Below are 12,681 nucleotides of genomic sequence, written 5' to 3'. Positions count from 1 at the left end.
GATGCCTTTGCAACGATAAGCGCGCGCATCCATTGGCTTTTGCTGCAACCACGTCTCGGCAACACACTGCAAGCCCTTCTGGCACGCCATCCTCTCGCGGCCAGTGATACAAGATGTCTTTCATCTCGTCAATATTCTACCGCGCCGCCGTAAGCGAGGAGTCCAGAAGGGCTCCCGTAGGCAAGTTCAACCGTCCCAGGCGTCCAGCGCCCCGAACGGGCAGTCTCAACCCCAACGACTTGGACGGCGAGCTTCCGATCGACGATGCTTCCGAAATCCCAGGCGAGCCGTCGGATGCCGACACTTTCCAGAGCAAGGTGAAGGTAATCGAGGAGATCATCGCCGAGGAGAATCTCTACAAGGTGCTCGGCATCGCGCGCACCGCCAAGAACGAGGACATCCGTCGTGCCTTTCTCACAAGAAGCAGGTCTTGCCACCCGGACAAGTTCCCGGACTATCCCGACTCCACCATCGCGTTCCAGAAGCTTGCATTCGCCTATGAGACGCTTTCCAAGCCGGCGTCTCGCCAGGCGTACGACTTTTCGCCTCACACCCACTCCATGTTCAAGGGCAAATCTCCGCACGATGCCTTTGACGACGAGTTCGGCGAGGCTTTCGCAGATGCTACCCTGCAAGACGTGCTGTTCACCGTCTATATCGAGTTCTTCGAGGGCGACTTTACATCCGTCAAGGCGCTGCTCAAGGTCCTCGCCGATAGTGGGCTGGGCACCTACAGCGATGCCAACATCAGCAGCATCGAAGCCAAGTTCCGCGTGCTCTCGCGCCTCATGCGTGCCACGCGCAGATACTCGCGCGTGCTGCTCAACGAGATGTCGCGCCTCTACGAGATTCAGCAGGACTTGCGCGGACTGTCGTACTTTGACATCCCGGGGCGTCTGCGCTTGACCCTACAGCTAGCACGCGTCACGCTCAGCATTCCGTTGGCCATCGATCAAGCCATGCAGAATCCAGAGGATTACGATCGCAAGGAATTCGGCCAGTGGTTCGAGGACATGCGCGCGCAGTCGTCCGACTACGACTCGAGCGACGACGACAACGACTCGGCTCGTGGCGATCGCGCATTCGGCTTGCAGGCCGAGGCGGATGCCAACGCGCCTGGCTCCGACGAACACGCTCGCATGCGCTACGTTCGTGCGCGCGACGCCCGCATCGCACGTCGCGCCGCTGAGCGTCGTGATCCAGCCTCGCAAGACGGCCCGAGCGTCAATGCGGAGGCGGCGGCCCTCCCACACGAAGAGGAGGTCAAGGAGCTGCGCGCCGGCTTCTTGGGCCCCACCACCACAGCACTTTTCACGGGCATGGTCAATCTGCTCGAAGCGGGCGAGGGCTGGGTGGGAGGCAAACCTGCATCCTGATCTCCAGATCGCACTGGACACAAGCATAGCGAGCTTCAAAGCCTGCGTGCAACCACATCCACTTGATCTTTCTCGCAGATCTCTCCTCGCATGAGGCCGCGGTGCGGGTCCCTCGACGCACCTGCGCCTCCGTAATATACCCCGTCTTGGCGCTGTCTTTGCCGTTTAGCCCTCATTGGAGAGGTCGCCTGGTTCGATGTGATGCGATCAGCTGCTCCGTCGTGTGGACCGCTACGAAATCGGCTCGAAATTTGATGCGCGTCGGTTTGGTGGCTGCTGCTACAGTATTATAAATTAGGGCGAGTGTGTGATTTCCGGGTTCCGAGAAAAAAGGGTGACGTCCGACACTTCACACTGTGCGCCACCTTGGCCGTCGTTGGAAGCTGCGCATCACCTGTCGATGATGATCCCAACATGACAGCCTCCACCGGCACGCGCGTCGCCCCCAGCGCTGCGGACTCCCAATGGCTCTTCGCGCCTTCGGATCTTCTTCTCACACCCTCTGTCCTCGGCGGACTGGATCCTGCGGAGGAGAAGCATCGACGCTGCAAGGGTGTCCATGCCATCTACCGGATGGGCGAGTACATCCGGCTCAATCAGCACGTCATGAACACCGCCTGCATCTACCTGCACCGCTTCTTTATGCGCAAATCGCTACAGAACGGCAATGTCGGGTATTCGCACTACGAGGTGGCTGCCGCTTGCGTGTTTCTGGCATGCAAGGTCGAAGAGTCACACCGCAAGCTGCCGAGCATCATCGATGCCGCCATGGCGTCGTTCGACAAGAGCCCAGCTGGGCAGCAGAGGTGGTTGGAACGCTCGTTACGAGCCGATCCAGCGAGCAAGGTGAGTACCTGCGAGCTGGCGTGCCATTCGGATCGCGAGGACTGACTCGGCCGCATCTTGGTACTCATAGGAGTTCGGACGCTGGCGCGACACGATTCTGGTCAACGAGGAAGAGCTTCTCGAGACGCTATGCTTTGACCTTATCGTCGAGCACCCGCACGAGATCCTGGTCAAGGCGTGTAGCCGTCTGGGCGTCGACACGCCGCTCGTCCGATTAGCGTGGACGACGCTCAACGACACGTAAGCACCACAGCCCGCGGTCAGCAATGCAACGACACACTGACGCGTTCCGTTTTTATTGTTCTTTGAATAGTCTGAGGGACTCTATATGCGTCACGTTTGAGGCGCCCGTTTTGGCGGCCGGGGCATTCTACCGCGCATGTACCGTGTCTCAGGTGGAGCCGACCAAGTTTAGCGCCCAATGGAAGGGCAAAGAGGCCGACGAGGCGCAGCTTGCATGGACCGACGTGTTTGACGTCGATGAAGACGAGGCGGCGGAAGCCGCACGAGCGATTGGCAGCGACGTGTATGCATCGCACGAGCAACATGCGCATTGACCGAACATCTCAACACGAGCTTGCATGTGGCTTGAAACGGCAACCCTTCTTCTTTGCGAGCCAAAGCAACACGGCAGTGCCCCTTCGACGAGGCTGAAGCGATCAAATGCACACGGGAAGAGGGTTGGTTGGCAGGTGCGGCGCAGCCAAAGTGAAGCTCACGCACTGACCCGCGCCTGACCATATTTAAATAATAACGCGCCGTGGAACGCACGGTCCCTCTGGCTCCTTCGAGCGCAGCGGCTTTCCATCCATCCACCACATCTCCTCCTCATCATCACCTCACTCATCGCCACTCGATCAATTACTCTACCATTTTTACTGTCGCTTCCGCTGTGTTGTCCATATGGACTTCCGCATCCCACACAACTCGATCACTGCCAGTGATGGCAAGGCAGCGCCCTCGACGCCGAGGCGCGCGCACGCACAGCCATCCGAGGAAATCGTCGCACAGGCGCTCGTATCGCCCGACCGATCAAAGGCACGTGCATGTGCATCTTCGCTCGCATCGCTTGGCGCATGGCGAGAACTTTGCTTTCTCCACGAGGAGATAAGCCGTGACATCAGGTTGAGAGACAATTACAACAAGAGACACTTGCGTACTCTCGTCGAGATTGCGCTCGAGGAAGCAAAAGAAATTGTCGAGATCATGCCTCGACTCCGCGACGCCCTCATCCCGCGCGGGTATGCACTCGACACGTCTCACTCGCTAGCACTGCAGTCGGCCTTCGTGGCAGCCTATCGCGACGTCGGCGCACAGCTCGAGCCTCTCGCCCCCGACCATGCGCTGGCTTACGTGCTGCTCAAACTGCCGCGATTCCTCCAATTGCCCTCAAGAGATCCAGAGGTGCGCGAAACGAATACGCAGCTCGCCAACCAGTTTGGCCGCGATTACCACGGAGACGCACCAGAGCGCTTTCTTGACTTCGTCATCGACCTCGACCGTTCCTACGACGCGCTTACCCAAGGCGACAAGCAACCATACTATCGCGGCACTCCCATCGTGCAGTCCAGCGGTACTGGCAAGACGCGCATGGTGCTACAGCTGCGCTCCTACGCGCCCCTCCTCTACGTCTGCATCCGCGACCACTTCGCCGACAACAATGCCAAAGCGGGCTATCCATTTCCCGATGAAGGTGTTCGCGACTACTTCGACCCCGTGGCTGTGGACGACTCGTACATGATCCAAGTCACCTGCTTCCTCGCCGCCTGGTTTCAAGTGCTAGCAGAGGCGCTCGCCAGCCAGCATGCTCAAACGAGCAACTCCTGCTCCGACAAGATCGCCCAACTCAAATTCGCTTATCTTTGGAAGCTCAACGCGCTCGACGAGCCCAACGGCATCAATTCCGCGCGCAACGATTTTTTCGATCGAGTCTCCAAAGCCGCCAGTGCAGTTTTTGGCATCGCACGCGTCGACCATCGCACCAGACTCACGCGCATCCGCCATCTTCTGCGCGAGGAAGAAGAGAAGCAGCAACGCTCACAACATGCACCCGGTCACATCGCCAGCTCGTCGGCGTGGCGACTCGAGCGGGAGAAGCTGCTCAACGTGATCATGGAGGAGCAGCTTGCCGGTCCGCTTGCGGCGCTCAGCGAGCAGCTGCAGGATGTATTGCTGCATCTCAGCCGTCTGCACCCGGGCCGACCCAATCCGCCACCCGTGCTTGTCGCTTTCGACGAGTGCGTCCTCCTCGACCGCGACCGCGAAGGCGGCGAGACGCAGCTCGACTGCCTCCGTCGCGTGTGGAACTTCCTCGGCAATTTACGCAACAACGACGGCGCCGGCTCGGCTCGTTTCTGGCTGGTCCTCATGAGCACCAGCAGCAGCGCCGCCCAGCTCGTCGAGTACGTCGGCGCAGGCCCATCGGCACGACGCAAGGAGTCGGCGCCCTTGCCTACCTTTGTCGGGCTCAACCTTGACGTGCTCGCCTCTCAGGACGCGATCAACGTGACGTGCGCGGCGCAGGTGGCCGAGCTCCACCACATGGTCAAATATGGCCGCCCGCTCTGGAATTCCTTGGTGGGCTTTGACGACTTTTGGCACTCGGCCAGAATGAAGCTGCTGGGCGGCGACGACTTCTTTGCGCCGCAAGAGGTGATGCAGTGCTACAGCGTGCTCGCTTCGCGCCTCGCGCTCACTCTTCTGCCTGCTCAGTCGAGCGATTTTGCGACGCTCAATTTGCAGAAGACCAATGCCCAGCGCGCGGTGGATCGACATATGCGCATCGTCGACGACATCGGCCAGGATGGCAGCATGCGTGTCATCTCGCCGTCGGAGCCCGTGCTGGCGATCACCGCCGCGCTCATCATGCAGCCCATGGAAGAGGTCGACACCGAAGTCGACGGTCCCCTCCGCGGGCAGGGGTCGACTATGTACGCCCGCATCCTCTCAGAGTTTCATACCAGCTGCTTGCACAACAAGGCGCTGCCGCTCTTCAAGGGCGTGTACGGGGAGCTTGCAGCGCGGATCATTCTGCTCGCTGCGTGGGACGCGGCGAAGCGCGACCGCATCGTCGGCGTCTGGAGGCAGGATCGGCTCCGCTCGGCGTCGTCTGCGGAGCGCCTCAAACGGTACGCCGCGATGCTTGGCGAACCGGAGCCGGTCGAGCGCTTCGTCGCTGGCTTGGCTGATCCCAACGAGGTGGACACCGAGCGGCTCAGTCAGCGCGTACAGCAAGTCAAGGAGGCAGCGGGCAGCGCGGAAGCCTGGGTTCACTTCAGCCATTTCGACGTGCTACCCGAGCCTATCGCGCACATCTCAACCGACTATCTCTGGTTCTGCTGGAAGCGCGGCGTTGCGCTTCAGATGGCGCACGTTCAACGCGGTATCGACGGCATCATTCCCGTGTTTCTAGGCGACCTCAAACAGGCCTTTGACGACGAGAAAGAGGCGGCGAAGCAGATGTCGTATATTGCATGGGAGGCCAAGCACCGTCTTGAAGCCCAGCCTTCGTCCCACACCGCCTCCCCTGGCCATCTCGCCGGTCCTCTCCTGAAACACACGATCAAGAGTGGCCTGTCAGGTGGCGCGCTGACGAAGCGTGGCATGCTGACGGTGCTGATGGATCTCAGCGCAACGACAACATTCCTTAAGACGCAGACGCAGCGACCTATCATCGAGCCTTTGTCTGCGGATTCGGTGCGCCTCAATGTGCGTGGAGCACGCGACGCGACCTGCTTACCTTGCCTCGACAGGCTTGGCATACGCGATGTGCTAAATCGACTGCTTGGTACGACGATGCAGCAGGCACGAAACAGCCTCAACCAGGTGGGCAATCCGATCTGGAATCACGAACATCATCCCGACCGTCACAAGGCAGCCCCAAGCGAGGAGCAGATGCAAATTGATTAGGCGCCGGAATTTTGTCGAACACACCATGACCACCCCATGCGAGCTCAATTGAGTTTGTTTTTTGCACACACATCCTGTAACGTGTTTTCTATCTCGCGAGGCCCTTTTATTAATATTATCAAGTGTGTTGCACGGACCCCACAGGCAGCGGCAAGAATCGCGAATTCCTCACGAATTACATGCCGAGCATTCCCGAGCGTCTGCGAATCTTCAGGTCACCACATTATTTTTGCATCGGCAGAACTGCCGCTCTAGTCGAGTCCAGCTAAGAAGTCGACGACAGTCTCGTTTCGGCTTGGCAGTTGGAGAGCGCGATCGCTACATTGCCCCGTGTCAGAATTGGAGGATGGGCAAATTCAAGCTTGCGATGGTGGCGGCCATGTCGCTAACGAATGGCATCGGTAAAGATGGTGGGCTTCCATGGCGACTCAAGGGAGAGATGGCATACTTTCGGAACCTCACCAGCCACGTCTCGGACGGAGACAAGCAGCGGGGCGTCCGCAACGCCGTCATCATGGGCAGGAAGACGTGGGCCAGCATCCCGCCAAAGTTCCGTCCGCTGAGCGGGCGCATCAACATCGTCATCAGCCGCACGCAAAGCGCCCAAGATCTCGGAGTGTAAGTTCCATGCCTTTGCTCCTTCGACTTGCTCGACTGCTTTGCGCATGCTAACACCTCCCCGCCTTGCCTCAATCTTGTGCGATGTCCCTACAGCGACCCTGCCTCGAAGGACGTGCGGGTGTTCGCATCGGTCGAGGATGCCCTGCAATACCTCGCCGGCCCGCCCTCCGGAGATACCGCAGCCATTGGCAGAGTGTTTGTCATCGGAGGCGCACAGCTCTACGCCGAGCTGCTCGACCTGGACAACAGCATAGCGACGGTGGACAAGCTCTTGGTCACACGCATCTTGGCGCCCCAGTACGACTGCGACGCGCACTTCGCCGAATTCCGCACGCGAGAGCAGTTGGACGCCGACGCCGACTTGGCCAAGAAAGTCGCTCCAGCCGCGATCGGGGCACCGGTCGAGGCGTTGCTCGAAAAGCATCTGCCTCAACTGCTTGAGCAGTCGCGCTGGACACAGGCTTCACCGCAGGCATTGCGCGACTATCTGGGCACTTCAGTTCCGGCTGCTCTTGCCGACTCGCCGGATTTGGTGTCGCGCGAAGACGAGACTTGGTATCAGTACCAGCTGTGGATGCGCCAGGACTGAATCGCAAACAATTTCTAAGTTACCGAGTGGGGGAGAGCGTATCTCTCTGCGTGGAGGCCGGGAAGTGACAGTGTGCGAGTGAGAGCGACATGGATCGGCAAGAGGCGACATGAGGTTCATCGAGTGAAGAAACAAAGCACTCGGCAATTGCAGCCGAGGGACAGCATCCAGATTTGGCGATGTGGCGGAACAGGGGCGAACGTGCTATGAATGTGATGTAATGGCCGGGAATCAGTTGGAAGCGGGCTTGCGGCAGACGAAGAGCATCATGGGGGTGAAGAGCTTGGTGCGGCCGCCGTCGACGAGCGCGTCGGCAGCTGTGACGAGCGATGCACCGACCGAGTGGGTGCCCTGAGGAACGAGGCGCAGGGTCTCGAGGACCTTGACGGCGGTCTGCGTAGTCGCGCGTCCGATCTTGGTCATGCGTGCGACGGTAAAGTAGTCCCAGACGGTCTGGCAGTCTCGGAGGCTGCCGGCGATGGGGTAGTACCAGGGAATCTTGTCTCCGCGGTCGGCGAGATCCTCCTCGTGCTCGATCTGGAAGCCGACGGTCTTGAGGGCATCGCGTGCGGCCTTGATGGAGCGCATCTCGGGGATGCCGTCGCCGACTTCGATGCCGTGCGCGATGCGCTTGTGCTCGGGGTTGGAGGCGTCCCAGGCGTCGGTCATGCACCACTCGTACACGCCGAAGATTCCGCCGGGCTTGAGGACCTTCTGGATCTGGCCGTAGATGCCCTCGAAGTTGGGAGCGTGGCAGGTGGCCTCGATGGCGTAGACGGCGTCGAAGCTGTTTTCGCCGAACTGCTCGTCGAGCTTCATGAAGTCACCCTTGACGAACTCGACCTGGGCGGAGAGGCCGGCCTTTTCGGTGTACTTGCGTGCGCGCTGGATCTGGTATTCGTTGTTGTTGAGGCCGACGATGTTGACGTCTGCGAAGCGAGCGATCTCGCGTGCGGGGCCGCCGACGCCGCATCCGACGTCGAGGACGCGCATCTTGGGCTTGAGGCCCATCTGGTGTGCGAGGTAGTGCTCGTGGCGGGCGATGGCCTGCATGAAGGCCTCTCCGGGGTAGTAGCGGGCAAAGTGGAAGTTCTGGCCCCATCCGTACTCGTAGAGGTCGGTGGCGCCGTCGTAGTAGCCGTTGACTACCGAGGTATACTCGGAGAGACGGTTTGCCATGTCGGTAGCCGAGTCATCCTTGGAGTCCTTCTGCCAGAACTTGGTGTAGTTGGCGATGCCCTCGTTGTTGCGGACGTCGGTAGCTGTGGGCGCCATTTCTGCAGGAGAAGAGTGATGGGAGGTCAGTTGAGCGGGCTGGCGCAGGTGTTGCATGCATGCAGGTGCAGTGACTTACTGGAGGTTGTCAAATGAGTGTTGAGAGGTGTAGGAGGGAGATATTTAGCAGCGGTGATGGTGGTGGTGGTGACGGTGTTGTCGAAGCGATGGTGGAGATGCGGAGTTGCCAAGACAAGGGTGTTGAGGTTGGCCACACCACCACACGCAGGTGCCATTTGGCCTTCTGCTGCTTGTTGGGTCGGTTGGGCTGCAGCCGCCCGCAAGAGACAGGGACAGAGAGTTGGCCAGCGCGCCTCGCAGTTCTTCTTGCATGCACGCGGCTGTGGCGGCGGAAATCATCAGATTTTGAGTGCATCTGCCGAGGGGGGGGGAGAGAGAGACACACACACCCGAGCGCACGCAGTCAACCCACGCACGCAGGGTGTCGCGTCTGATTCCGACTGATTTCGAAAACGAATTTTTGGAAGGCAGCCGACACAGCCATACGCTGCCACCAGTCACTGCGCGGGGATGGGCGGTGGAAAAGGAGCGTGAATTGGGCGACACGCTGCCGCGCACCAGCACGCGTTCTTCCAGGACAGCCAATGATACTCGGCTACTGAAAATGAGCTGATTCCCTCTCGCCGCCGCGCCGGAGCCCACCATCCCGTGAGAGAGGGAAGGCTGCTCGACTCGCTTTGTAATCAGTGGTCATCATCGCTCCTCCACTTGGGCAGGTCAGCCCTTTTTTGGTGCTCTCGGCATGGATCGTGTGCTTTTTTGATGCTTCGAAGCATCCTTTCGGCACCGCCGCTTCCACCACAATCACAGAACGAGCCTGCGGAGGAGCCGACAAGCAGCCATGTCTTCTGCATCGGAACAGCGAGACCTCTTCGGCGGTGCGATCACCGTCAGCCTACCAGAGGGCTTTATCGATGCCAGCGACTTTCGGCAGGTTCCCGACAACCAGGAGGTTTTGGTCCGAGACGACTCGGATGTGAGCCTGATCGTCGAGGTGCTGCAGCTAGCCACGGACGAAGGAGCCGGCGAGTCACTCGACAGGGCTGTCAGGTAAGTGCTGCTTCCTTTCTTGGCTGTCTGACCTTGGCTTCTCATCGCAGCTGACGCTTGACTCGCTTCGATGCTGCAGATTCCACTTTGATTCGCTCGCCCACGACAATTCGGCCAGCAGCTCCTCGATCCAAGCGACCCAGATCCCCACAGAGCAACAAGCGCACTCATCCGCCACTCCGCCACCTGCACTGCTCACCGGAACGCAGCTCGTACGCAAGTTTGGCAAGTCCACCGAGCCCGAAGAGCAAGTCACCATCCGTGTGGCGCTTTGGCGGCTCGTCTCCAAAAACATCGATCTTGTCCTCAGTGTCAACGAACCGGCCAACGCCTCTTCATCACCAATGAACCAATCCGGCTTGGCACAGTCTGCGTTCGAGGCGGCAGCAGCCTCTCTGCAGATCCGCGACTGGGATCTTTTTGCGTAATGCAATTCTTGCATCGATGGCCTTCCGCATGTGTGTGGCTCAGATACGTAGACCAATCCTTCCGAGCGCAGTGGGTATGATGTGGTTTGACTGTTTGCTCGGTGAGCGTAAAGTCGATTTGGTGACTTGGTCCAAAATCGCCACGCCAGGGTCCAAGGCTACTCAGCCGGCGCGTGCGTGGTTCAAACGCTCTTTTGGGTGATTCACACGCAGCTGTGGCAGCGCGTCACCATTTCGTGCAGATCCCAGCAAATGCACGTCAGCTTTGGCCACCTTGAAAGTCCATCAATATCGCACAGCGCCGCTTGCTCCTCACACCCTCCCCATCCATCCATCCATCCATCCATCCATCCATCCATCCATCCATCCATCCAAATCCGTACCGCAGTACATTCCAGACCTTCCTGCGTTGGCTAGAGCTCGCTCTGGTAACAGCTTCAGTCTCGTTCGGCAGGATACACCTCGCATCGTTCGACCTGGCGAGCTCAATCGCACCAATGGTGGCCGTCTCCCGCACCGGCGCGTCTTCCTCCCTCGCATCCTAGCGTGACGTACGAGTGCACAGTGGCTCTCAGCGCCATCTGGACCCTGGATCTGCCTCGCATCCCACCATGTCGCAGTCGACGCCCACAGCCGTCACCAAACGCAAGGTGATGGGTCGTATGGACTCCGCTCCTGCCGAGTCCCCCTCCGGCTCCGTCACCCCAAATGCTCGTCCACGCATCGTTCGAGCTCAACATGGCTACTCTTCTCCTTCTCTCTCCAACACGACCACACCAACTGCGTCTCGTCCCACCGCAGGCACCGGACGCGCGCGTGTTGACATGTCGGCGTTCGCAAGTCCAGCTCAATCCAGCCCAGCCATGTCTCCCTCTACCAGTCGCCCCATGTCGGCATCCTCGGCCGCATCAGCCAACATCACCGCAAGGCTGTCTGCTCCATCGCCTTCCGTTCGCTCCCACACACCTTTGCACGCCAAGTCAAGCTCGTCCACGGTTGGCGTCGCTGCATCATCCTACAAGCTCCATGAGGCCCGCATCGATCCACCAGTCGACCCAAACCTCGCATCTCTACGCTCACCCAGGATACGCACTCGCAACGGCAGCGTCGATCTTTCCGCCTCGCCTTCTATTACATCGCCCTCGTCGAGACCACCACCAGCTTCTCAGTCCATGGCCTCCATCCCGAGAGCCGAACAGTCGCAGTTTCACAAGCCCTTCGCAGCCACCGCGTCACCTCGCCCCGCTCCAGCTCTGCCCACTCGTCAACTGCTGTCACCTCAACGTCAACAAGCGCCTGCAGACCAGGCAGCGCTCAGAGCTACGATTCGTTCTCCCTCACCCACCCAAACAGCAGCATCCACTCCCTCAATCGGACGCGCGTCATGTCTTCAAAACACGACGCAACCACCCACCCAGTACCCATCAGGGCGACAGACGCCTTCAATAGCCTCGGCGCAGGCCTCGGCTGGAGGAGGCACCGCACCGGGGAGACTAGCGAGCGACTTTGCATCCAGCACGCCCGCCGACGATCTCCCCGCGCCCCCACTCTCTGCAGGCGAGCGTTGGCCCGATGGGGCATCGGGCGGTTACTTCCGACCTGATCAGACCCCGGCTGCGTCCAACTGGCGCGCTTCTTTACGTTCCGGCTCTACATCCCAGCGTGCTGCCATCCCATCTGCCTTTGCGGATCTCGCGGATGGCCTGCGTTCGCCACGTCGCTCCGAAGACGCTCGCAGCAGCTTCGCCTCGAGCTCTCATTCGGCCTTGATGGCGAGCTTGCCGCTGTCTCCGACCTCGGACACGCCGCGATCTCCCAGCGAGGCCGGCGAGGCCGAGGAGGCTCGCATCCATCGCAAGCTGCTCGACTTGGAGATCACCAACAAGAGTCTGTTGGCCATCAACTCGGCACTCGAAGTCACCAAGCTCAAACAGGCCAAAGAGATTCGCGAGCTCAAAAGGCGTCTCAGAGAAGGCAGGAGTTTGTCGTTCGGGGCTGTCTCCCGCGACTCTGTTGGGAGTGGCGTGTTTAGCGACGATGACGCCCTCGAGTCGGAGAGCGACGACGATGCTAGCGATTTTGTTATGGCGAGGGAGGATCCAGAGTTGGAAGCGGCGCATCAGCGATGCAAGGACTTGGTCGACGGTATGGTCGAACAGGCGCGTCGAGCCATCCTTGCCGAGTACGAGGCTCCGGAGAATACGGGCGGCAAGGTGCTGCACCCCGCCGAGATCGAAGAGATGCAACGCGTCGCCGAGGAGGGCGACGAAACGGGAGCCGATACAACGTTTGCGACCGACCTGCTCGAGACGTCCATCACTTTCGACCACTCTTCCGGCGACACGAGCCGCGAGGATCTACCAGCTAGCTCGTCTCTGCAGCTACCGAATGGCGTCCATCTACCCACCGATGCAGCATCCTCAACCCTCTCAGATGACGCCGTTGACGACGTCCTCAAGCAGAGCGGTCCATATGCAAGCGGTGGAGATGTATCCATCGACTGACATTCGTGTCCGCAACTCGAGTCTCGGCGACAGCTTTGTTTTCTGATACCAATCGTCCCATC

The 12,681-nt window shown here is 59.9% G+C and overlaps 7 protein-coding genes across 7 annotated transcripts; 6 read left to right on the top strand and 1 right to left on the bottom strand.

Annotated features, from left to right (window-relative positions):
- Window positions 1-113: 113 nt before the first annotated feature.
- Window positions 114-1,376, top strand: PAN0_006d3010 (DnaJ-domain-containing protein; the record flags this gene model as incomplete). The annotated part of the gene is made up of 1 exon (XM_014801652.1): window positions 114-1,376. The coding sequence occupies one exon, from the start codon at window positions 114-116 to the stop codon at window positions 1,374-1,376; it is 1,263 nt and encodes a 420-aa protein (XP_014657138.1).
- A 414-nt stretch (window positions 1,377-1,790) lies between these two features.
- On the top strand, window positions 1,791-2,779 carry PAN0_006d3009 (p-TEFB associated cyclin, cyclin T Pch1; the record flags this gene model as incomplete). Its single annotated transcript, XM_014801651.1, has 3 exons — window positions 1,791-2,222; window positions 2,293-2,462; window positions 2,536-2,779. The coding sequence occupies 3 exons, from the start codon at window positions 1,791-1,793 to the stop codon at window positions 2,777-2,779; spliced, it is 846 nt and encodes a 281-aa protein (XP_014657137.1).
- A 346-nt stretch (window positions 2,780-3,125) lies between these two features.
- Window positions 3,126-6,131, top strand: PAN0_006d3008 (uncharacterized protein; the record flags this gene model as incomplete). The annotated part of the gene is made up of 1 exon (XM_014801650.1): window positions 3,126-6,131. The coding sequence occupies one exon, from the start codon at window positions 3,126-3,128 to the stop codon at window positions 6,129-6,131; it is 3,006 nt and encodes a 1,001-aa protein (XP_014657136.1).
- Window positions 6,132-6,477: 346 nt separating this feature from the next.
- Window positions 6,478-7,341, top strand: PAN0_006d3007 (dihydrofolate reductase; the record flags this gene model as incomplete). Its single annotated transcript, XM_014801649.1, has 2 exons — window positions 6,478-6,749; window positions 6,846-7,341. The coding sequence occupies 2 exons, from the start codon at window positions 6,478-6,480 to the stop codon at window positions 7,339-7,341; spliced, it is 768 nt and encodes a 255-aa protein (XP_014657135.1).
- A 231-nt stretch (window positions 7,342-7,572) lies between these two features.
- Window positions 7,573-8,852, bottom strand: PAN0_006c3006 (sterol 24-C-methyltransferase; the record flags this gene model as incomplete). Its single annotated transcript, XM_014801648.1, has 2 exons — window positions 7,573-8,618; window positions 8,696-8,852. The coding sequence occupies 2 exons, from the start codon at window positions 8,850-8,852 to the stop codon at window positions 7,573-7,575; spliced, it is 1,203 nt and encodes a 400-aa protein (XP_014657134.1).
- Window positions 8,853-9,478: 626 nt separating this feature from the next.
- On the top strand, window positions 9,479-10,115 carry PAN0_006d3005 (mog1p/PsbP-like protein; the record flags this gene model as incomplete). Its single annotated transcript, XM_014801647.1, has 2 exons — window positions 9,479-9,687; window positions 9,767-10,115. The coding sequence occupies 2 exons, from the start codon at window positions 9,479-9,481 to the stop codon at window positions 10,113-10,115; spliced, it is 558 nt and encodes a 185-aa protein (XP_014657133.1).
- Window positions 10,116-10,726: 611 nt separating this feature from the next.
- On the top strand, window positions 10,727-12,619 carry PAN0_006d3004 (uncharacterized protein; the record flags this gene model as incomplete). The annotated part of the gene is made up of 1 exon (XM_014801646.1): window positions 10,727-12,619. The coding sequence occupies one exon, from the start codon at window positions 10,727-10,729 to the stop codon at window positions 12,617-12,619; it is 1,893 nt and encodes a 630-aa protein (XP_014657132.1).
- Between the last annotated feature and the right edge of the window lie 62 nt (window positions 12,620-12,681).

This window comes from Moesziomyces antarcticus (assembly GCF_000747765.1).
Source record: "Moesziomyces antarcticus DNA, scaffold: scaffold_v10006, strain JCM 10317, whole genome shotgun sequence".
Taxonomy (NCBI): Eukaryota; Fungi; Basidiomycota; class Ustilaginomycetes; order Ustilaginales; family Ustilaginaceae; genus Moesziomyces; species Moesziomyces antarcticus.
Note: the sequence above shows the minus strand (reverse complement) of the source record. Positions and strands in the feature narration are given on the sequence as shown.